Consider the following 24334-nt stretch of genomic DNA (forward strand, 5'->3'; position numbering starts at 1 on the left):
ACAATATACATTTCAGACTAATAGGCGGATAAAAATAGTATTTATAAATACGAGTATTTTTTGTTCCTTATATATAGATATATACCGTATCATTAAATTACAATATTAGGCGTGCTTGCAAAATTACAAAATTGTAAACACTTATTGTGTTTATGTTCAGAAGTGTAAGCTTATAAAAAGTGTCACATTTTAATTAATACAATAAATAATTAATATATTCTCCAATAATAAAATAAAAAAAGAAATATTTATTCTAATTGAGTTTTTTTATATCAATGTGGTCAAATTAGTATCAAAATTAATTATAAATTTTCGATTCGATTTGACATTGTTTTCGAACGGATAAAAGGTAATTGATTTTTTTCAACATTGGATTACTAAAAAAATTGTATTTTTATTTAACTTTGTTTTGTAAATACATCAGTAAGTACTTCGCTGTATGTTTATTAAATACTGCAAAAAAATATATCGCGTTAAAATTTGCTATAATGGCCTTCAAATATATATTAACAATGCCTAAAATGACAACAAATGTTTCCAATAGCTTGGTTTAAAAACATTTAGGTACTTAATAATTTTATTAATAAACATGTTCGCTATTATTTATTTTATAATATCGTGTTCTAAGTGTGGGTGTTAAATTCTTTTTTGGTACCATTAAATAAATATACTTCATAACAATAATAAGAAAAGAAACATACCTTATTTGTACGCCTGTTCTGTTATCCACCGGTACCCAGTGACAATATTTCCGACTTATTAAATAAGGTATTAAATAGTTAAGATTATGATGTGATTTTAATTATTATTTATAACACCTTGAGATTTCCGTACATATACAAACCCATTGAATATTGCAAAAATCTTTCTGAATTGAAAGCAAAAATGATATTTGTAAATTAAATTATTAAACAAACAAATAAATTTTCATTTCTTTATAATATTATTTTTATACGAATTTCTTTTGTAGAATAAAAATGGCGGAAAAGAAATCCAATGAGGATGATGGCTCGGTCATTCAATCGGAAGATCAGGAGACAGATATGATGAACATGTTTGCGAGCGTGTGGGTTAAAGTTGAGGTCGAAGAAGAGAATGACTTCAGTAACAGTGAAGATAAGAAACCTAGTGTACGGTAAGAAACTCTTATTATACATATTTAATTACTATATACCAACAGCCTATTGTATAGATCACACATATCAAAACGTGTCTCAGTGTATTATAGAGTCAAGGAGGTACTAGCTGAACCTGCGGCTTCACCTGCGCAAAATTGATAAAACTATAGCACAAATTCTGGCAACTCCTCTAGAGATAAATGAAAAAAAAAGCCAACTTACTCAGGACCAAATTTTTTCTAAATCGGTTCAGTGCTTTAAGTGTGAAGAGGTCACGGATGGAGTTGCTTTCCCATTTATAATATTAGTATAGACGAGGAACGCTAAGATGTCTCAGTGTGTGCGATAACTTAGAGTATAGACAGCAAACCAAATATAAAAAAGTATAATTTATAATTTTTTTTTTTTTTATTAAACAACGTATATGACATATATTTGCCCAGTTTGTGTCATCTAGCATATAAGACTTTATATATAAGTCAGAATTTTGATAAATATTTTTTGAAGAATCTTATCATGTTGAGGATGTTTAAAAATAATATTTGGAGGGGCGAGCCTTCATGTGTGTATCGATCAATATATTAAAATTGATTTTATTTTCACAAATAGATAATCAAATTCACAAAGTTTTTCTCAATAGGGAAAGATTTTTGAGGGGCCCTATAAATAAGGGTCCAAGTACCAAGGATCAATTCTTAGACCATTATTATTCCTTATTTGTATAAATAACTTCTTGCATAGTTAAAAAAAAACTACTCGAATAATTTCAACCTATTTTTTATCTGGAAAGTTTTCCGGAAGTTTTGAAAATTGGTGATTTTATAGATTTTGACGTGCTCTTTTCGAATTTTCACTGAGCCGACGCCATCGTGACGTGACTATATCTGCGATGAACCTTACAGATAGTGGAGTACCGAGTTTTCAACACGTAGAGATTATTTTTTTCGTATATATACGAACAATTCTTGTTGCTGTAGGTGTGCCTTGGTTTGCGGCTCTCTTAAGCTGAAACTATTGATTTTACAAAAAAACGGTTACTACATAACTGATAGGACATTCTCTCTAGTTTAATTTATTACGTAACTAATTTTATCGTAAAATGAGTCGGAACGGAGTTACGACATTTTTCTAATATGGCAGCGCGCGCGAAATTACGAGGCGAAGTTAAAATTCGAAAAGAGGACATCAGATTCAAAACTCCCGGATAACTTTCCAGGTGAAACTACCAAATGACTGGACTTATAGTAGACAAAACCTTTCAACTATCCTAACTTTTCTGTTTGCTCGTCAATCTAAAAAGTTGTATATATAGCCTTATTGTACACGAAGCCGGGATTGGTAGGTAGTAGTATATAAGAAACGTAGGATAAATAAATATTGGACAACATCACATACATTACTCTGATCCCAATTTAAGTAGCTAAAGCACTTGTGTTATGGCAAATCAGAAGTAACGACGGTACCACATACACTCAGACCCAAGACAATATAGAAAATTAATGAACTTTTTCTACATCGACTCGGCCGGGAATCGAACCCGGGACCTCGGAGTGGCGTACCCATGAAAACCGGTGTACACCCTACTCAACTACGGAGGTCATCAAATCAAATCAAATAATTGTTTGGCTATCACATTCCATCACGTTATCAAATCATTTACAATCAAAAATTTCGGAATATTTACAGTATTTTAAAGTGACTTATCTTTTTCAGCAGTAAGACTAGACGGAAGGGAAAAAAGCGAAAATTTACAAAAGTACTCAACTGCGATGAATGTGATTACACGACAGTTTACAAAAATTGCTTAGACCTTCATGTGGCTGGTCACAAGGATTCGAAGCCGTTTTCATGCCAGCTCTGCGAATACACGACCAAATACCCCACCTCCCTCCAACGGCACGTCATGATAAAACATCCGTCTGATGACGCGAGCGTATCAGAGAAGGACAAGAAGCCACTGCCGATGCACAAGTGTGATGAATGCGAATATTCATCGTACTTCAAATGGAATCTTACCGCACACAAACGAAAGCACAAGCAAGAAAAACAATTCAAATGCCCACACTGCACATACGCAACGGCATACAGACATAACTTCGTGAAACACTGTAAAGTCCACAACGAATGTGTGTTTTATAAATGCGACAAGTGTCCGTTCGTGACGAAATTTGAAGGTCACATAACAAGACATCTCGCGAAGATCCACAACGAGGTGACGGAGAAAGCGAATAAATGTGAATACTGTGACTTTTCAACGATGGTCCGTTGGAGATTGAACATTCACCAGCAACGGAGCAAGCAGGAAGCGCCAATGAAATGCGAGTACTGCGAATTCGAAACTGCGTACATGTGTGAGATTAAACAGCACAAAGTGTCCCATTATAACAGGATATACGGTTCTGGAGTTATACAAAACAAAATGCCTGAAGATATACAGTTACCCCCCATGGATATACAGGAGAAATCCGACTATATAACCCAGGAGACACTCGATAAAAGAGACACGCAAAACCAGTACACACTCGATCCGAACTGCTTAGATTGGAACAGTATACAGGTTTTGGAATCTGAAGACAAGGAGAGACCATTCCTGTGCCACATGTGTAGTTACACGTCGAAGTTCAAAGCGGCTGTTCAGAGGCATTTTCAAAGACACCACACCGGCAGCCAGAACCGTCCCTATAAATGTGTGAACTGTGACTTCTCGACGAAAACCAAAGATCAGATTGCATTACACAATAAAAGGAGTCAATCGGATAAAGTTTTATTTTGTACCATTTGCAGTTTTACAACGACTTACAAATGCCAGCATGTTATGCACCAGAAATGTCACTACGCATTTAAATGCACGCTCTGCCATTACTCGTGTAGACATAAATATGAACTCCAAAAACATTTCACGACGTTACACTTGGGCAACGGACTGAAATGCAGCTTCTGTGATTATAAAGCAGCTAGAAAAGAAAGTCTTCTGTGCCACGAGACAATACACACAGGCAACAAACCATTTAAATGTACGTACTGTTCCTACATGTCCGTACGTAAATCGTTGCTGGACAACCACGTGAAGAGATACCACAGTGATATTAAGAAGGACGTGACTATAGTAAGTGAGAAGAAGATACAGTCGTTGAAAGTTCCGATGCCATCGTTGATTGATAGTTTGAGGGGGCACTGTGACCAAATTCCTATATCAGAGTAACTGATTATTGTACTGATATATAAATTTTAAGGGAAATCGTTTCAGGATATGGCAACAGTTACAAATAGGCTTGAACTCCTTTGAAATGTTATTTTAAAATGACATTTTAATCGTTTTACAGCAATTTCTAATTTTTATAATGTCTCGAGTTATTGCACTTTTTTTTTATGTTAGAGGTGGCAAACGAGCAGGAGGCTCACCTGATGGGAAGTGACTACCACCGCCCATGGACATCTGCAACACCGGGGGGCTTGCAGGTGCGTTGCCGGCCTTTCAGGGAGGAGTACGCTCTTTTCTTGAAGGTTCCAAAGTCGATCGGTTCGGAAAAACCGCCGGCGAAAACTGGTTCCACTTTTTACTAATAAGTAATATTAAAGCGAGCCTCATCAAAATCGATGTGATCTTCGTAATGTCTGCTTCATTTGGTAACCAGAAACTCAATTTACTCAGAAAACGTCGCCAATAACAAAAGAACTGTTCGGATGTATATCGTTGTTTTAATTATGTTTTTTTTTTTATTAATTATATTCTAATTATTTGCAACGTGGTTATTCAAATGTATTTTATCACCTAATTTTGTATTATCAGTATAAATGCCAGTGGATCTCTTCTCTCTCGAATATGGCTAGTCTAGGTACAGAATAAAAGACCTCCCCCCCCAACCTTTTATGTAAGTGTTGTACAAATTGAATATTATATAAATGTAACTGGAGAAATTATATTTAAATTCAAGTCATTTTTAAATTTTCAAGTTATTCGTTAAGAACTTTATCAATAAGTTTTAGATATTTTAATTGGGTAGAAAATGTTCTAAAAATGCAAAATTCCAACAGTAATATGTTTGCAACGTTGATAATTGCTCGCAAATGCTACAAATTTTAACAGATCACAGTCATTAGTTCAATGGTAGACACAGGAATGGTAGGACAGGCCTATGTAAGTCGCAGGTTCGATCTTACCCATGAGCAAGAGCCATTGAAGCTTATTGGATTGGAAAAACGCAATAATTATCGCCTTTACCTTATGACCATCTCGCTTAGACAAACTTTTCTATGATACTATGGGTGTGCATTTTATTGGCGTTTCTTGGATTGAATATTTAGATTGACGAAAAGTTGATTTTTTAAAGATTGATACGCGATATAATTTTGTATTCGCATTACAGATAATCTTAATAATAAAGTACCCAATAATTGCATCAAATTTCCTGGGTAGTACTGTGTACACCTCTGCCCCTACCTAGCCAGTATGGCCTTGGAACATACATAACGTATTCTTGGACACAAGACAAACTAACATATAGATATATATAATTATAGTTATTCACAATTATACAAATAAAATCACGCATTGTTTTATTGACGAGTAATATTGCGTCTCTGCTGAAATGATAGGCAATCTCTGTGTTCGCAACTTCAATTCACTTGTTACTAACTATAGTTCACAACACGAAAGTTGACCGAATACTTTGACCGAACATTCGGTGGAGATGCACTGTAGATTTGATTGTTCTAATATAATTTATGTAGTTTTGCAATATACTAAAAACTAACTCAATGTTTAATATTAAGATATACAATTATGTTTATACTATTTAGTTGATTCTCACGTTTACTTCGTGTATGTGATGAAAAAAGAATAAAATATTGTTTATTTTAATGAATTTTACTTATTTATACCATTAATTCCAACTGTTATATCTATCTATCTAATTTGTGGGAGGTGGAACAAGCCCGGTCTGGGTAGGTACCACTCACGCATTTTAATTATATTCTATCGCAATACTGTGTGGCATTAATTTTTTTTTAATTGGTGACTATGTGTTGTCATTAATTTTTTTTTAATTGGTGGTGACTATAGGACTATGTGGAGGTAGATATTCTCCTGCTCATATAATAAAAAAAATCTAAGCGAGGGGACTCTTCGTTTTAATGCCTAAATGAAAAAACTTCGAAATCATATCAGATTAAACTTATATCAGAAGATGGAGCGCGTTTAATATTGTGGTATACGTAGCCGTGCTTCGCAATTTCACCCGCTTTATATTTTTGTATTTGTATTTCATATAATACTAATAATAAGTGAAATTAGATTACACAGAATACGCGGACGATACACAAAATTTCAAGAGAAAATGTGTGTTTAATCAACACTTAACAAAACTCTCAAGAGACCATTGTTGAAATCGTTATATATTAATGGACATCATTTGTTTTTAAAATTGGTGAAGTTACATCAGCAAACAGCAGCCGTGCTAAATGTATGTAACTTAAAAGATAATGGACCAAGAATGGATCCCTATAAGATGCCTTAACTGAAGCCCGAGATCTCACTTCGTTAAAATGAATCCTCTAATGTTGCTGACTTATGAAATCAAAAAATTGCATGAGGTTTTTGTGATGTCGTGTTAAGTACGTTCTGACTAGGATTTTGTGATGCATGCAATAGAAGGCCTTTGATAAATCACAAGATATCCCTAACGCTTTTTGTCCATATTTTCAATAGATAAACTTAAAACCAGCGTCGATTGCCAATTGTCGCTTTGATAATCCGAATTAGTTATAAAACAACAAATTTGAATCGTCATTTTACAGAATTGTTATAAACGTAAAGCCACCACCGGTTCGGAATATATATTTTACCGAGAATGACTGGCAAGAAACTCGAAAGATTTTTTGTCTAATTATTAAAGTAGCACTCGTAGCAAGTGTTGTTTCTTGAATCATGGGACACGCCCTTTTTAGACTAAGCACTAACATTTAATCAAAATGAATGTTTATGGTTACAATTAGTAGATTTCTCTGAATCCCTTTGTATGATCTATGTAGACCATATGTCGAACCGTCCTCTTAGTAGTTAATCTATTACTTGTTTTTTAATAACCAAGGACATATAACAAGTTAAATGTCATTGAAATCCATTATTTTGTTGAATATATTTTTAACCAAGTATGGTGTGTGTTTATATATTAACATGTTAAAATCAAATAAAACTACAATTTAAGGGCAAATACCTTTTATTTAAATTTCATTGTGCATATTTCGGTAAATATAAAAAATATGGCAAAATAAAAGTAACCGAGCGTGCATACTTTAAAAAAAAAAAACAGCGCATCGCCGCAACATACAGCGCGCTACACAACGACAGTTGCGCAGCTCGAAAAATACATTTAAAAAAGGGCCTACAATATAATAACAACTTTTTATACATAATTTCATATTTTAATTTTTCTGACAAAAATAACTGTCTCAACTTTTTTTTCACTTTGTCGTCGATAAATCTATGAGACGGAAGCTGTTCGTAGACTAGAATGTGTTTTGAGACTCTGTGGACGGTCAGCGTAGAGGTGAGTTTAAAAAACTAATGTGTCGATCGATACGCCAACCGTTCACGAAGATTCCCGAAGCAATTAAATTCAGCTTAACATTTTCCCGCCTTTTGCAATTTTGACAGCTGTCACTTGAGCTGTCAGCTGGAGAATCACAAATGGCGGACAACGCAGAAACCGCTCAAACGCTCTTGTAATTATTATAATAACTCTTATGTCTAGATATTTTTAATTATCAATATTAAATTAATTATTTATTACATACATTTTCTATATACTAAGCAGCAGAGACTAGAGTTTAATGGCGTCTAAGTATAATATATATATATAGAATAGTTCAATAAATTTACACATTTTTTTTTTATAGAATTGTCAATATAATATAAGGGTAGGTATTTGAGAAAATATTGAAAATAAAGACGTAAATGCCGTAATACGCCATACAGAGGCGCAATGTCGCGATATTACTTATATAATTATTATATTTCGTTTCATTATTAAAACAGAATAAAACCTTAGTACACAGCACAACATTATGCTATAACATTATAAAGACGCGGATGAAACCGGAAGTAGTGCAACACTAATAACTATATATTTTTTTCAATTGAAACATACTTAAGCATTAAATTGTACAATTTCAAACGTCCGTTCAAATTTACACCACGCATTGATCCACCATTTTGAGTCCGAATACACATTCCGAATTCCAATTAATTAAAAAAAAACAACACATTAAATAAATTAAAAGTTTTTTTTTAATTTTTTAATTGGTCGAAAGTGTTAAAGGTTTTAATATAACATTACATACATTTGACATCTAGTGATGCAAATATTTATATAAGAATTTTCTAGACATCGATATTTTTTTCTATTACACAGGCAGTGTTGTACGAATTATCACAATACCCGATGTATTTAACTTTTTATTTTATTTAGGATTTTCTTCACATTGATATGTTGTAGTTCAAAAACGAATAAGTTAATATTCATATTGACCTCATTTTATCATTTGAGTAAATCACCCGTAACTTGAGTTTTCGATAATCGAAATAAAAAAAAACTTTAAATGTGAATTATTGTATAATTAATAACTCTCCTTAGAATTTCGAAAAGAAACGTATATACCGCAGATTAACATTTTTTACGATCATAAAAAATCTGTATTACGTTTAAAAATTTAAAAACACAAATTATAATTCGTACATTAAAATAAATAAAAAAAAAAAACACTTCGACAACATTAAACTATTTGTATTTACAAAAGGCGTTATACAGCGTGTAGAAATAATTTACGAAACGCCGAAGGCACCACAATTAAAAAAAAAAAAAAACAATCGCGCACCTTAAAATATACACAAGTATAATACAAAAACGATAATTATACATTTAATTATATTAAATAAATTTCGTTTGAGATATATAAATTGAAAGAACATAGACATCTTAAAAAGAAATTTTAAAAACGATATAGTGAGCGTAAATAAGTCTTTAAAATATTCGCTTGACTATCATTCGTACGTCCCTGTATTTTAAAAAAGTAGTTTTTTTTTTTAATTTTCCTCTATCCTCCACTAGCTTGTTGGATTTAAGTGTCAGTGCAAAAGTGACAATTATTTTTGCTTCTGTAAGACAAAGGCTTGAAACTGAACGTCATTATTTTTTTTTTTCATGGCAAAGGCAAATTACATTTTGCCACAATTGCTCATAGACACGCATGTTTAATATTTATCGTTACTTTTAATGCATAAAGTCGTCGGTTACGATAGAAACAGTTGAAAGATACGATACGATTTTTTACTAGAGCACTGAAATTTTGACTTACGACCTTTTGCAATAGCAACTATGTAAGTATACTTAGACATATTAATAACTTAGCCTGCCTAAGTTATGCTTTACACTAAGTGGGGTAAAGCTTATACTCCTACGATATCGCTTTAGGGTCAGGATTGAAGCTTATCGGTCATGATTCATTTCCAAGCTCTCATGAATAAGTTTGAAGCCATCTTTCGTCATGCTAGTATATTTCTCTAAGCACTCATTCGTGTGCACTTTTGCATTGACAGGGTAAAAATTGAACGATAAATTTTTCGATTTTTTTTTAAATAGATTTTTTTTAACGTTCAATCCAGCATCTACCAGCTTTAAAGGCAAGTCCTATCTACGAGATCTAAACTTTTTTTTTTTAAATATTTATATTTAATTCCCTTATCTTTACTTAAAATTGAAAATTTCAACACATATATAGAGAAATACTGGAAGCGATATATTTAATATTTTTTTAAGGTTTTTCGACTTTTCTTATAGCATATATTATTTTTATTAATTTTTAGATGATATTTTTGCCGTCGACATTTTAATTTTATCGTTGCAAACGTAACTAGCGGACCGATTTTGATGAAATTTTCAATGGGACAGAGCTTTATTGGCAAGACATATGAAGCACTACGGGAGCAGCCAAGAAATACGTCTAAAAACTCATTAATATTTCGTTTTCTCTAAACATTTAAATATATTATTTTATTGGAACGCCACGAACACTTAGAATTTTTAAAATTTTAGTTCTATATATTTTTTTTCAGTGCATATGATATCTTATTCGACGTTAAATTTAATGTACGCACATAGTAACGCATCCAGTATTTCTCTATAGCTGGTAAATTATCATATAACACTATTAACGACCTTATTACACAAGCAATAAGGTAAAAAATAGTCTACGCCCCGTCAAATCTACTAGAAATGGCAAGCGATAGTACGAAGAGAATACTTTTTACAAGAGAATTTTTATATAAAAATAAATATTTCATGTCAGTTATAACGAATCTGATCGATATCTTGCTGAAACGATTCTGATGTAACTCAAGCGATTTCGCGTGACGTATCTTATGAATATGATGATTATCATTCCCGTTTTCTTTTTGTTCGTGTAAATCGTTATTTATTTGAGTATCTCATTTATTCAGAACAATGATCTCTAATAACAACACGGTAAGGCTTAAAATCGTTTAGATTACACCGAGCCCTGAATTAAATTTTCACTTATTAACCTAAATTATATTCAAAACCAATTATGTTTAACCAGTTAATGGGATTGACAGCTATTAAGCAATTGAAACCCATTGATACGTTAACTAAGCGAAATACTCTCTGTCAACGATGTTTTAATTCTAATATTGATTTTGTACTCTTTAGACGATTTTATACATGAAAAAGTTCACTAAAATTTTTTTTTAACGAAGCTTCCGTTAAGCGATTAATGGGTTATCAACCCATTAATCATTAATTAATTAATGTTAGGTTAATGAGTGGTATTATGACTAGTTTATCCTTCAGTTTCACATTAGAGTTATTCCACCCTGTCCGTGTGATGCTCAATTATCTTTGTTCGTCCCGGTGGACTCGTCGTCGTGCCGTCACAGTCTGTGGGCAGAACCTGAAAGATTAAATGAATTGCTTGAAATAAATAGTGTCGGTATCGGTGCCACGTGGGTGATCACGTCGGTGGGGAGTTTTAGAGTCAATGGGAGGGGTCATCGGTGATTTTTAGCGATATTAAGCGATAAGGTTTATTTTGAAGGTTATCGTATGGAATAATTCTTAAGGATGGACGAGCTTAATTCTGCAGCACGAAGGAATACACAGTACGGTGGATTCGCTTTCAACATAAATTACTTTTTTTATTAAGTAGTACACAAGTTTTTTTATTGAGTAGCGATATACGATATATATATTTCTTATTCGCTAAATAAAACTCTTAAGGCATTGCAAGTAATACCCGACCGAAAGGAATGGAGGGACTCCATCGGTATCGACATGATGGACAATATTTTTTTTTAGTTAAAGTTTGGGGCGATGACGTATTAGTGAAACGGCGAGCTCACCGACGGCCCCGTAGACGGGCGGCGGCAGGTCGTCGTGCGCGGGGTCGCGGGCGGCGGGGCGGAAGCGGCGCGCGCGGGCCGCGTTGTGCGCGGGCGGCGCCGGCGCGGCGGGCGCGGGCGGCGCGGGCGGCGCGGGGGGCGGGGAACCCGACGACGACGACGACGCGCCCGACGCGCCGCCCGGCCCGCCGCCCGCCGCGCTGCGGCAGCGGCTCGTGGCGCTGCGGGCACGAGTGCTGGTTAAACACTGACCGAAATCAAAATCACTAACTTTTGCTAACTTAACTTTTGGTAGTTATATTTTCAAAATGAAAACCACACGTATTGTCCTAAATGTATAACCTTTTAGTTGTAGTATAAAAAAAAAATATTTTTTTTCATTTCAATTTTTCATCTAACCCTTTAGAGTTCAGCCATTATATTACAATAAACAAATGATTGCGTTTTAATATGTACAAGCTCTGAGTGTTTCCATTGTATACGAACATTTCACGTGACATACGAACGACACTCACTTGTTATGCGGTGGCTGGTGACGGTGCCGAGGTCTCGCGAAACGCAGGTTTAGTTCTCGGGCAGGGTCTATTGCGTATTTGTCATTGGCGTTCTGTCTCCGTCGACGTAACGCTGCAATAATTGTATTTTATTAGACTTAAAATATAGATGTACCAGTTTTTTTTAGTGTAGTTGATACTTTACTGGAATATGAGTGAGCCGAGTGTCAGTGTGACTAAGTACAATAAGTACGAATTAATTATAAGCATGAGGCGTATTAACTTAGAATGTTCGTAAGAATACAATTAAGGTTCATATCTATGTTAATACAACAATTAGTTTATTTAGTTGTCAATAGATGGCGTTAATAGTTCTTTAAATCGCGCAATCATTGCCCTAAGATATTATTTTATATACATTGTCATTCAGAGTAGTCATTAAGTTACTGGTTCAATAGTTCGCTTTATTCGTAGTCAAGCAAGTTGGGTGAATTGATAGAGTGCGAGTGAGTTGAGTACGAGAGTCAGGTGTGTGTGGATAGTTGTACGAGTGAGGCTGCAATATGGGTTGTGTAAGTTACATGTGAGTGCGAAAGAGTTGAAGGAGTAGTATAAGTCAGTCGAAAAGTAAAGTCAAAAGTTAGTGTTGAGTTAGTCAAGTGAGAGTATTTTTATATTTTGCGAGTAACAGACAAATAATTAGTTAAGTTGTATGAATGTGAGAGAGATGCGTAAGGACGCGGGAGGGGAGTCAGTGCGAGTTAGTCGTGCAAGTAAGTGGGAGAAGTGAGTGCGAGTGAGTCGGGTAAGTAAGTGGGAGGGGTGAGTGTGAGTGCGAATGAGTCGGCGGTCTGACCGGGCGTGAGGTCAGCGTGCGCGGGGTCGGGCGCGTCGCCGCTCCAGGACGCGCACTTGGCGAGGCGGTGCTCGGCCGCCGCCGCCGGCTCGCCGCGCGCGCTGGCCACGGGGATGCGCGAGCCGCTGCCCGACGAGCGCTGCGCGGCGGGAGCGAGTGGGTGGCGGTGAGAACATTAACATACTCGATGTGCCTCTCGATCGGTTAAACACTGCCCAGCCTCACTGGGTTCGTGAACTTGAGTGAAGATACGAGTTTCGGTGGAGGAGAATACAGTCGCATGTATTTAATCCGAACTACCCTTGAGTTTGTTGGAGTATGCTCGAGATCTTTAAATGCAAAGGTATTTGTCCAGTAGTGCCACAACTACGGACCAATTCTTTAACATGGATAAAAAAAATGATTAAAAAAACTTACATCTCTCAAGCTGTGTGTCCCGTCGCCACTCGGGTTCTCGCGACGAACGACAGACGTACTTCTGAAAGAAGCACTATTAATAATATTACAACCATTAATATATTCTATCATATTAAAATATTAATTTGGAATATAAATTCCACCCAGAACAACAGTTACTCTTTTACACTAATTCCCTACATCCCCAATAGGCCAACGAAGTTGGGAACTAAGACGTTATGTCCCTTGTGCCTGTAATTTTCCACTGGCTCACTCACTGTTGAAATCGGTACACAATAAAACTAAGTGTTGCTGTTTGACGGTAGAAACCTTATAAGTGGGTAATACGTACTCATCAGATATCTGTCTGGCTGGCTGTGTTGTGTGCACTGACCCTTACCACCAATTAAAAGCTAAATTTGTGTTTATAACCCATCCCGTGCTTGGTGTAGGAAAATATCGTAAGAAAACTTGCATTTTTCAAATGATACTCTGACACTTGTGTATCGAGTTACCTACATTGGGATCATCATTTACTTTTCTTAAAATTTAAAATAGGTCTCAAATGGGCCACCTGATGGTAGGTGGTCACTATCGTCTATAGACATTGGCATTGCAAGAAATAGTCCATTGTGACTGTAGTTACACTGGCTCACTCACCCTTCAAGCCAGAACACAAGCAGCACTGGGGACACTATTATGGGCTGTTACGTCACAATAAGGTTTAGTTACCTATCAGGTATTGCGTCTAAGCGCGTCCTCTCCACAGCTGGACTTTGGCTCTTTTCACCACTCCTCGTAGAGGACCTGCTAATAAACGTAACGATATTCATGGAGTATTATTTATTTATATTTGATTGATTAAGACCGCAGATGGCCCAGTGGTTAGAACGCGTGCATCTTAACCGATGATTTCGGGTTCAAACCCAGGCAAGCACCACTAAACTTTCATGTGCTTAATTTGTCTTTATAATTCATCTCGTGCTCGGCGGTGAAGGAAAACATCGTGAGGAAACCTGTGTCTAATTTAAACGAAATTCTACCACATGTGTATTCCACCAACCCGCATTGGAGCAGCGGTGTGGAACATGCTCCAAAACCTTCACCTCAAAGGGAGAGGAGGCCTTAGCCCAGCAGTGGGAAATTTACAGGCTGCTAATGTAATGTAATGTAATATTTGATTGCCTCGTTGGTTTATTGGCTAGGTTAGAAGACCACAAAACATATAAATCCTGGGCTTAAGATCCTAAGAGTCATTTAAAAATAAGGGGGGGCAGCGTTCGAAGTTCCGTGCTTCAGAAAGGACATAGTCATTGCTCTTACATTAGAACTCGTTAGTCGTGTTACATTTGCCGTCCCATCGGATTATAGGAGCTAAACGGGAATAGAGGGCGCTTCTGTGTTGGGGCACACACCTGTGCACGACGATATGTCCCAAATAGTTGTCGAGCCTCTCTTGTGAATGACCATAATTACATTTGTTTAACGCTAGTCATTATTTATTTCATTTACATTTATTTGCTTTCAAACAGATTTGGGTCCGTGCCTATTTTAATTTACTTTTTTTATTAAACGTGTTTAATGGCTACGTTAGATTATCATTATTAGTGATTGCATTTATCGATGCCATTTTACCGATATAATACATACCACCCGTATCAACTTTTATGATATATAGGTAGGCGGACGAACAAATGAGCCACCTGATGGTAGGTGGTCACGACCCTTAGCGCTGTAAGAAATAATAACAATTCCTTACATCGCCAATACGCCATCGACTTTGGGAACTAAGATGTCCTGAGTACTGCTGTTCGGAGGTAGAATCTGATGAACCCTACCATCAAGTGCAGTGTGGAAATTCATCTCAAACAGACAAACAAACATAAATTTTATATATCGCTCCATGGTATAAAACAAAATCACTTCCCGACGTCTGCGAGCTTAGTTCTTTTAAACTACGTAACTTTTCATCAATAAACAGACTGATTCATGATTTTATGTATAATTCGTGCATATTATTGTATGTGCGTGAAGCCGGGGCGTCGAGCTAGTAATTCTATAACATATTCAACAAGGTGTTTATAAATACCGTTTGTCGCGCTGGTGTTCTGTAGCGTCGTAGTAAACGGACGCCTCGTCATGGTTGAGTCGGACTTCGCCCCCACTCACCACGGAATGGATTTTGACTATTGATAACAAATAATATTATTTATAGATTCACTTGTAAACTATGGTCTGTTTCAATGGCAGGAGGAGTTAACATAGATAAACATTTATGACCTTGAATTGACGTCCTATCATTGGTTGAGATCTGAAATAATGGTATTCATAATGTACGGAACTATATAATATATATATACATAAGTAGTTAAATGAAATAGTGTTGTATTACAAATAAAGATATATTTATCAAGAACTGTTTGTAGTGCATAACATAGCTGAGCTAATGATATAGAATATATAATCTTAGGTTTTTTTTTATCTTTACTCCTTCGGCCATTTGAATATACACGGTGTTAGGTTTGATTTTTTTTATATTTAATGTACAATATACATTCCTTTACATAAGGTACATGTTTGCACAATAATATTAAAATTAAAAAATACCCCATTTAGGTTCTTACAAGTACTTTGAAGACATGTTATAGATCTATTGAGTCACGAAAGCGCACTCCTCCACGTTAAGTTTTTATCGGCGTGCAAATTACTGACGCTTGTTCTTTTGTCTTAGTGTGCGTGAGACTTAGAGTAACGACAGCAAAACAATGAAAATTAAATTATATTCGTTAAGTTAATTTTATTAAAAAATGTTTTTAACGTGGAGCCTTCGTGAGTGAATAGATCGATATGGAACAAGTAAAGCTACAACCGGTTCCGAATGCAGATTCTACCGATGAAAACCGGTTATTATTACTAAATCTTTTTCTAAAAAAGTTTAAGTATATACAATTTTTATATTACGTATTGAAAGAAGCTCCAATATGAAGTTTACTGTACACTACACTAACCTAAACTTTTTGTTTATGATTTTTTAACATAAGATTTAAATTCAGTTATTGATAGGCAAAGTTAAAATAATTATACAAACTGAATTGGTCATATTAAACGTAATTTTCATACATTAGTTATTCGCCATACTTACTACTTTGGCGTATCTGTATGTGTTTGTACAAATATGTAATTAGTTTGCGTTTAAAATAATTGGTTGATTGTTATGGGATAACATGTATAATATATGTAATTTGTGTGTGTGAGTTTACTCTTAGTTGGTTTGTTTCGATATTTATTTGTTAATATTCATTTTTGGTTTTAGTTTTTGAATGCCAGTCTGTACGTGCGTGTTCGCATCTTGTGGGCTGACAGTATAAGTGCGGGTGGCACGTGTGTCGTAGGCTTCATGTATGTGTGTCGTAGGCTTCATGTATGTGTGTCGACTGCACGTATTCGGTTTATGTGTGCGCGTTGTTTATGTAATGGTTTTATGTGTGAGAGCTGTACGTGTGTCGGTGTATTACCGGAGTGCATGGGCGAGGTGCTGTCCGGCGGGCGCACGCGGATCTCGAGACGGCTGGAGACCGTCGTCTCGGGAGGGGGCTTCGCCGGCGGCTGCGACGAGCTCGACGAACGGGACAAACTCTGAAAAAGATGACCTATTGATTATTTTCTGAATCAGTATACTCCTCGCGCGATCTGGAATGGGATACGACCTTTCAGAAATCAGACAGAACTGGGAGCGCCACCACTGGTGCCGGTACTCACGGGCAGACTGCCGGCGCGGGGGCGCGGCGCGGGCCCGTCGAGGGGGGGGTCGCGCGCCGCCACGCCGCGCATGACGTCGAGGCGGTACCGCAGCGCGCCGCCCGAGCCGTCGTCGAACGACGCCTGCTGCAGCAGCGGCGCCCGCAGCTGCCGCACGCGGCTGCCTGCGGGCGGCGGGAGCGTCACGGGGGCATATAAGATCCCGACCGGTCGCCGCGCCCGGCTCGCTTGCCAGACGCATAGCAACGCTCAATTGCTCGTTAAATTTTGTGACATGTAATGCTGGCGTTTCTCAAACCGTCGCTATAAGCCTCCCATTACAATCGTTAACTGACTGTCAAAACGCAAATGTCACTTCGAAAATAACTCAGACGTGAAATGACCCGCCAAGAGACTCACTAAGAGTTTGTATATAAGTTTAATTTTATAATACAGTGAAATTTAACTTCTCATCTTTAAGATGTTTTTTGTTGACCGTAATGAAAGCAACTGAGATGTGAATAGTGTGCGAAAGAGACATTATGACGTCGAACATAACATATAAATCTTATTTTTGTTAGTTATATATATCAGTTAAATGTGAACTCACCTATCGCTGGTAGTGTCCAACTCCTGGGCAGCGCCGGCTGCAGTCTGGGGAAGGCGTCGATGCCTGCGCTGTGCAAGCAACACTTTGTGCTCTTCACAGGAGGCTTCTCCGCTATTTCCGGTTTTTCAGTCTTCTCCGGTTTTTCTATCTATTGGTAAATAGCTATTATTAGATTAGTAATATAATCATTGGTATTGTGGCAGGTTTGTAATAGATCTCAAGGTCATAGGTTCAAACCCTGGTTTTGACCGATTTCTGTAACAGCAGCTTTTCCCAACGGATACTGTCCAACTGACCAACGGTAACATAATAGTGCAAAAATTTTTAGGTGCTCCATTTGGTGGGTATGTGGTCACCACCAGCCAGACATTGGAGCTGTTACAAATATTAACTATACCTTACATCACACCAATGTGCCATTAACCTTGTGAGCTAATTGTAAAATGTTGACTGATTATTATTTGTCAATTATGCCTGTAGTACGGTAGTATTCACAAACTAACCTCCGGCTTTATGTCCTTTCCGAGGTACAGGAGTATCCAGTCTACTACTGAGTCTTTGACGATCGAATAACTCAAAAACACATTATTGGCTCGACCGAGGTTCAAAACTAGGACCTCGGAAATTGGTGCCTTAAAAAAATACGTGTGCGTCGGGACGGCCGAAAGTTATCACTTATAACTTGAAAAAAAAAACCTCTGTCGGAAATACGGCTAACGCTGTGGGTTTGAGTGAGAGAGGAGGAACCTGCCTGCCACTGCCGCATGAGTAAAAGAAAAGGAAGCCAGATAGACTGGCGACGTAACGCGTTACGTAACGAAGCTGTTTACCCTCACATAAGAAGTTCACTCACCTCATTGGGTACATTGATCTGCGGCGACACGCGCGGCGGAGTGGGCTGGGTCTGCTGCGTGGGCTGCGTGAGCTGCGTCTGCTGCGTGTGCTGCGTGTGCTGCGTGTGCGTCAGCGGCAGCTGCGTGCGCGGCGCGTTGGAGCAGCTCGACACGGCCGACGTGGCGCGCGTGTTGCGGTGCTCCGGCGACTGAGGACCATGTGGATTTCCATTTAAATTTATTAGTGGTGGAGTCGGAACAGCTCCGTGAATGCCACGGGTGGATTCTAATCGAAAATCGTAGGTTTCAATGTTACTATAATTACAATACTAAAGTAGAAGTTGCTAATATCATACAGCGGTAAAATTTGTTTTTTTTTTGTATGTAATCTCTGAAACTAATAAAAAAAAGCTAAATTATTCCTGATAGATGATGCTATAGGGTATAAAATTTATTCATAGCTTATCCCAATCGAAGCAGGAAAAAAGATAATCAAACCTCAGTTTTAAGTATTTCATGCGATTCGCTAATAACTCAGCTATATTGTGCACTGCTGAGAGTTTGTGATTAACATATCTTCATTTATAATACAACACTATTAAACTTAACTACTTATTACTAACATTATCTAAAACGGGATATTTACCATGTTTTTTATTTTTATTTGGTGGAGCTCGATATTTCGACATTATCTACGAATGTCTTGTTCACGAGTCTCGTGAACAAGACAAGATTTTAGATAATGTTAGTAATAAAAATAACCATGTTAATTTAAAATCTTAACTACTTATATCCACTTTAATTTTACTTACAAAGTTTCGTCGACGTTCAAAACGCCAATCGCAAATCCATAGTGAATATCACAGATTAATCAAGCTCTCGACCAATGATATCGCGTCAGTTTGCTGTCAAATGTTGTTTATTTGGCTTTTCCCCTTTAATGGTTGGAATAGAGTATATATCACATCGTTTTCTTTATTTATTAATAAAATTGCACCCAAGCGATGCCGGGAGGCAAAGACAGAACAGTTCAGTAGTTTTTCGTAACTGTTTGTTAACTTTTTTTTTATTGGCCCAATCCGCGAACGATATTAGTTATTTTTAATCACCTGTAACTGTTCCTGCTTCCATTCGTTATCTGTGGTCTCCTCAGAGTCGTCGAACTGAGACTTCCACAGCGAAACTAGTGTTAGAGCTCCACCTTTCGTCACCTTTAACAAGAATATAATACTCATATTAAAAATTTCCTCTTAACGAAATCTATAGGAATTTAATTTCATTTGCTTTCTCTTTCTAACTCATACGCATATCTTTCGTCTCTGTCGTAAGACGTAAATTTTCGTCTTATTATTCGACCTTGAAAAGCATTATACTTGACAAATAAATATGAAACAAAACAAAGCTTTACGATCAGCCCTTAGAACGCCCCCCCCTGGCCTACCTGCTGCAACGCCGACACGTTCTCGTCGTCCATGACCGCGAACTGCGTGTAGCTCTGGTCGGCACGCGCACGCGCATTGCGACGAGCGCCTGAAAACGACAGTTATACAAGTTCAAGTGCTTGTATTAATACTGATATTACAACTTGACGGTAGATAAACGGACATTGACTGCACGCCTTGGGAATGAAATGATCGCCTCCAGGCTGTTTCAAATAACCAAAATATAATTATTATTGTACATGCAAAATGGAAAAAAAGAAAAATAAAAAATATCCCGCTGAGTTTCTTTCGCCGGTTCTTCTCAGGTCCGAGGTGTTAAATTCCGAACCGGTGGTAGATTACAATACTTCTATATTGAATAAAGATTTTTGACTTTGACTTTGATACATAATAAGTAATAAGTAACAGTAAATTGTATTAAAATAAAAAAAAAACTTAGCAAAATGACCTCTCTTGAAGTGCGTGTCAGAGTGCATGCTGTCCACGTCTGCGACGATTCGTGGGCTGCTCGCATCGGCTGATGAAATAAAATAATCATAGTTAGTTTATTTCTTATGTACAGATAGACGGACAGACAAATGGGCCACCTGATAAAAGATCAATAGTACTGTAAGAAATATGAATCTCACCTTTGGAACTAAAATTTTATGTCCCTCATACTAGTCGTACTGACGCAATGGTTTCACAATTCAAACCGGAACACGACGATATAAATATTGAACTCTGATTGGGTGGTATCTACCCCGACGGGATTGCACAAAGCCCTACCACCTAGTTATTGTATGAACATATGTCGTGGCAGACTTTTGGTATCTTTTATAATTAAATAATATATATTTTGTTCCTATTCGTTTTCGTTCGATAATTTTCATAATTTATTATTCCCAATAAGTGCAGGTACCAGTGGAGGGCGCGGAGGGCGCGGCCGCCAGCTCCTGCACGCAGGTGGGGGGCGCCGTCACCACGCGCAGGCGCAGCAGCGTGGGCCCGCCCGCCGCGTGCGCCGCTGCAATGGGAGGGACCGTATATGTGAGCCGAGGTAACGTAAAGGCCGTTACCGTCTAGAATCTCTAAAAAAATTCTTATCAAATTGTATTTGCTTTAATATAATAAGCTCATCCAACGCAAAATGCGTCTGTATTCAATTACAAATCGGACTGAGCGTTCCAAATATTAAATTCATATGTATAACTGTCATCCGCCTGCCCTTATCCCAAGTTTACTCGGGATTGGCGCAGCATGTCTTCCTCTTCCATACTTCTCTGTCGGACGTCATCTCACAAGTAACATTCTTTCTAACCATATCGTCTTTCACACAATCCGTCCGTCGTTTCTTTGGTCGTCCCCTACCTCTATATCCATCCACATCCATTCTCAAAACCTTTCTCACAACATGGTATTCTTGGTACATGGTAATTCAAACCAAACAGAAAGGTATCAAAATAGCTGACAGAGTTCTGAATATAAGTTGATCACATTTAAAGGTAATGACGATTTTAAAATAAAAAAAAAAACACGTTTATTGTCTTTTCCCCCCTTACCTTGCTCCTCAGCAACACTAAATACATTTCAACATACCCCTACTAATATTATAAAAGCGAAGAGCTGTCTGGGGAAAATAGTTAAAAAAAATATATATATCCCGCTGAGTTTCTTTCGCCGGTTCTTCTCAGGTCCGAGGTGTTAAACTCCGAACCGGTGGTAGATTTTTGACAATCAATAAGCAAGTGTAAACACTTCTATATTGAATAAAGATTTTTGACTTTGACTTGACTTTGTTGTGCTTTCAAGGTTAACCAGTGAACCGAATTTGATAATGCCATAAAGCGAGATTGAAACCCAAGGAAATGGGCGGCATATATTACACCTAAAACCGAAAGCCCTACTCTACTGAGAAGGTAGTAAGGGCATATCGGCGTGCACGTACCAGGCTGCGGCGCGCGCGGCTTGCAGGGCGGCACGCTCTGCCGCTCCGGTCTGCTGGCCGGACCGGTCACGGCGGACGTGCTGGTCTCCTGAAACAGTCACGGTTACGCCGTCACGTACTTATCCTCATTGTTATATACATGTTACATACATTTTTTTTAATAATATACATACTTCCCCCCCCAAATGTAAAAAAAAATCTGTTGTTAGCATCTTAATCCATTGCAATACAGCTTAAATACGAATACATCCATTTGGAAGTCAGATATTAATCTTTACTATTAGTATAAACATGAAAGTAACTCTGTCTGTCTGTCGCTCTTTCACTGCCAACCCAAGGAAGGACATAGGATACTTTTTTTTGCCTACACGTGATAACCAACCCCTAAAACGCGAGCCAAGTCTCGGGCGACAACTAGTCGTTAATACTTCTTACCTTTGCGTGTCTGTCTGGTGACGGAGCGGGCGTCGTTCTCACTTCCACTTCCTTCTCAACTGTGGGTTTGTCTGTGTTCGACTGTTAAACAAAAAAATGAATTCACAAAAACATTATTTATTAAAAGGCTGTACAGATCTCGAGAACCGGGTTCACGTTTCTGGTCGAATTAATGAGACATTATTGGATTTCTCGATTTGTTCTCACACCTTGGGCGAACATAACAAGGTTTTATTTACCTTGCAACATTATTCATTATTTAGTTTAAGTCAAGCTTGCAAGCTGAAAAACACTTTCTTCTCCTTCGGAGTCGAAATTTTTAATATTGATTCAGTTCCAGCAATTCATCAGACATGATCTCCTTGTACACCCAAGGTTCGCTCCAGACGAAAGAACTCCTCAACGATCAACAGCATAGAAGATATTTACGTACGTATCCATTGACGTGGTGCGGGACGTGTCTCGGCGAGGCGGGCTGCGGTCTCTTCTCCACGGCCTTCTCCTTCTGTAAGTTTGTCTGTGTGTCCGTCGCTACCGCCGTCGTAGCTTCGGTCTCGAGGCGTCGACGGGTCTACACGAGTTACATTTTATATTTTACTAGTTCTGTTAACGGTTATAAATTATTTTTTTAGTATGGATAGCAAAAAAATTTGAATAAATTAAATATATTAACCACGTAACAAGTTATATTTGCGTTTGTTTTGGTACTGTTGAGTTAGTTCACTCATGTTCGAAATTCAAATCTGAATTACTGGATTGCATGACAATTAACCAATACATGTCTATGGCTTCTAAGTTGTACAAATTTGTTCTATTATGATTAAAAAAATATGCCATTAATTATTTTATATAGATACCGCTATCGCCACACGTGACGCTGGCGGCGGGTACTCACCCTGTCGGGTTGGTGGTCGGGCGAGGGCTGGTGGTCGGCGCCGGCCGCCAGCACGGCCCGCGCGCGGCTGGCCGGCGCGCTCTGGTACGACATCACATCCAACAGTTAGGACGCGTTTGGGGAAACTATTATAAAACCAGCTGAAACTGGTTTCCGGTGGCAATAACTAGTTTATAACCTTGCGTAACTTTACGCAGCCTAAATCCGGTTATTATATTCAAAAAACAATTCATTTTGCTTTGGCATAATAAAAATGTCAAATTGTAACTCAAGTAAGTGTTCCAATAAAAACCTTTTTATAAATTTCGAAGTCTTTATACGACTTTAATGGATCGTAACTTCATCACATGTATGAAAACAATTCATTTAATATAAAACATTAAATTAAACAAAACGAACTCCCAAAGGAAGAACTCCCTTGTCCGCTCATTGGTTAATGTGCGTGACCTTCATTGGCTAAATCATTTCTTAGGTTTGTCTTACGCGCCGGATTCGTCTCGTTTGTCTTTAGCCGCGCGCATCAACCAATGACGTGTGAGTATTTTGTTCCGTAAGAATTAAAGAACATGAATTCGACTAATTCTACTCATATAGAATAGAAGGAATTCTGAAATAATTCTCGACTTGTATGTAATATCAGTACTAACGTCCTTCTCCCAGTCGTAAGGATCTGTCTCCCGGATCCCACGTCGCTTGCAGCACCTCTCCAGCAGAGAAGCCAGCATGGCGTAGTCCGGCGTGTCGGCGTACTCCAGCTGCTGGACGTGCTCTAAGAACTGGCGCAGCTCCGACGGTAAGTGCTTTAGGAGGAGACGGTGGTCATATTTCTCTTTCATCAGACCGACCTGTAAAATAATTTAACGGATTCAAATCACGGGATCTAATATGTTATCCCTCGTGCTAGTGTAACTCACTGGCTCACTCACTCTGTGAAACAATACTAGGTATTGCAGCGTGGTGGTAAAATATATGATGAGTGGATGGTACCTACCCAGGTAGGTTTACATGAATACCCTACAACCAAGTTATAGGTATAAGTATGTATTTTATACATATATTTTATTGGAGAAGGTTTTTAAACCACCCATTTGTTTTATTGTATTGTTGTAACTCACCGCTAGGTGGCGTTACAACATCAACTCCTAGACCGTTTCATTGTCACGTCACTAGTATGAC

The 24334-nt window shown here is 37.6% G+C and overlaps 2 protein-coding genes across 10 annotated transcripts in view; one reads left to right on the top strand and one right to left on the bottom strand.

The window, feature by feature from the left end:
• Positions 1-304: 304 nt before the first annotated feature.
• On the top strand, positions 305-4534 carry LOC113391594 (zinc finger protein 845-like). 2 transcript variants are annotated; one of them, XM_026627609.2, is made up of 3 exons: positions 305-423; positions 971-1135; positions 2832-4534. In XM_026627609.2, the coding sequence occupies exons 2-3, from the start codon at positions 978-980 to the stop codon at positions 4318-4320; spliced, it is 1647 nt and encodes a 548-aa protein (XP_026483394.2). In that variant the 5' UTR covers positions 305-423; positions 971-977; the 3' UTR covers positions 4321-4534. The 2 variants fall into 2 exon arrangements, with proteins under 2 accessions (XP_026483394.2, XP_026483397.2); XM_026627612.2 differs by having other exon boundaries at positions 2835-4534.
• Positions 4535-9788: 5254 nt separating this feature from the next.
• Positions 9789-24334, bottom strand: part of LOC113391588 (tau-tubulin kinase homolog Asator) — a 72907-nt gene continuing 58361 nt past the window's right edge. For 2 of the 8 annotated variants that reach the window (XM_064219958.1, XM_064219963.1), the window contains 20 exons: positions 23806-24003; positions 23159-23239; positions 22697-22834; positions 22264-22344; positions 21829-21916; positions 20803-20907; positions 20350-20418; positions 19901-19989; positions 19569-19670; positions 18480-18668; positions 17623-17774; positions 17038-17197; positions 16794-16914; positions 15368-15464; positions 14011-14088; positions 13300-13372; positions 12883-13021; positions 12048-12159; positions 11533-11753; positions 9789-11084 (listed from right to left, as the gene is read on the bottom strand). In XM_064219958.1, the coding sequence (XP_064076028.1) occupies positions 11065-11084; positions 11533-11753; positions 12048-12159; positions 12883-13021; positions 13300-13372; positions 14011-14088; positions 15368-15464; positions 16794-16914; positions 17038-17197; positions 17623-17774; positions 18480-18668; positions 19569-19670; positions 19901-19989; positions 20350-20418; positions 20803-20907; positions 21829-21916; positions 22264-22344; positions 22697-22834; positions 23159-23239; positions 23806-24003 (2313 nt within the window). In that variant the 3' untranslated portion in view covers positions 9789-11064. Of the gene's footprint in view, positions 11085-11532; positions 11754-12047; positions 12160-12882; positions 13022-13299; positions 13373-14010; positions 14089-15367; positions 15465-16793; positions 16915-17037; positions 17202-17622; positions 17775-18479; positions 18669-19568; positions 19671-19900; positions 19990-20349; positions 20419-20802; positions 20908-21828; positions 21917-22263; positions 22345-22696; positions 22835-23158; positions 23240-23805; positions 24004-24334 lie in introns of those variants that run through there. The other 6 variants (XM_064219959.1, XM_064219962.1, XM_064219960.1 and 3 more) reach the window with 6 other exon arrangements.

The sequence above is a fragment of the Vanessa tameamea genome, chromosome 30, assembly GCF_037043105.1.
Source record: "Vanessa tameamea isolate UH-Manoa-2023 chromosome 30, ilVanTame1 primary haplotype, whole genome shotgun sequence".
Taxonomy (NCBI): Eukaryota; Metazoa; Arthropoda; class Insecta; order Lepidoptera; family Nymphalidae; genus Vanessa; species Vanessa tameamea.

What these genes read in the sequence shown, in the direction of transcription:
- LOC113391594 (XM_026627609.2), top strand. Translation starts at nt 978, where the DNA reads ATGGCGGAAAAGAAATCCAATGAGGATGATGGCTCGGTCATTCAATCG. An exon ending in GATAAGAAACCTAGTGTACG is followed by an intron (nt 1,136 to 2,831) that starts GTAAGAAACTCT and finishes TATCTTTTTCAG; the next exon opens with CAGTAAGACTAGACGGAAGG.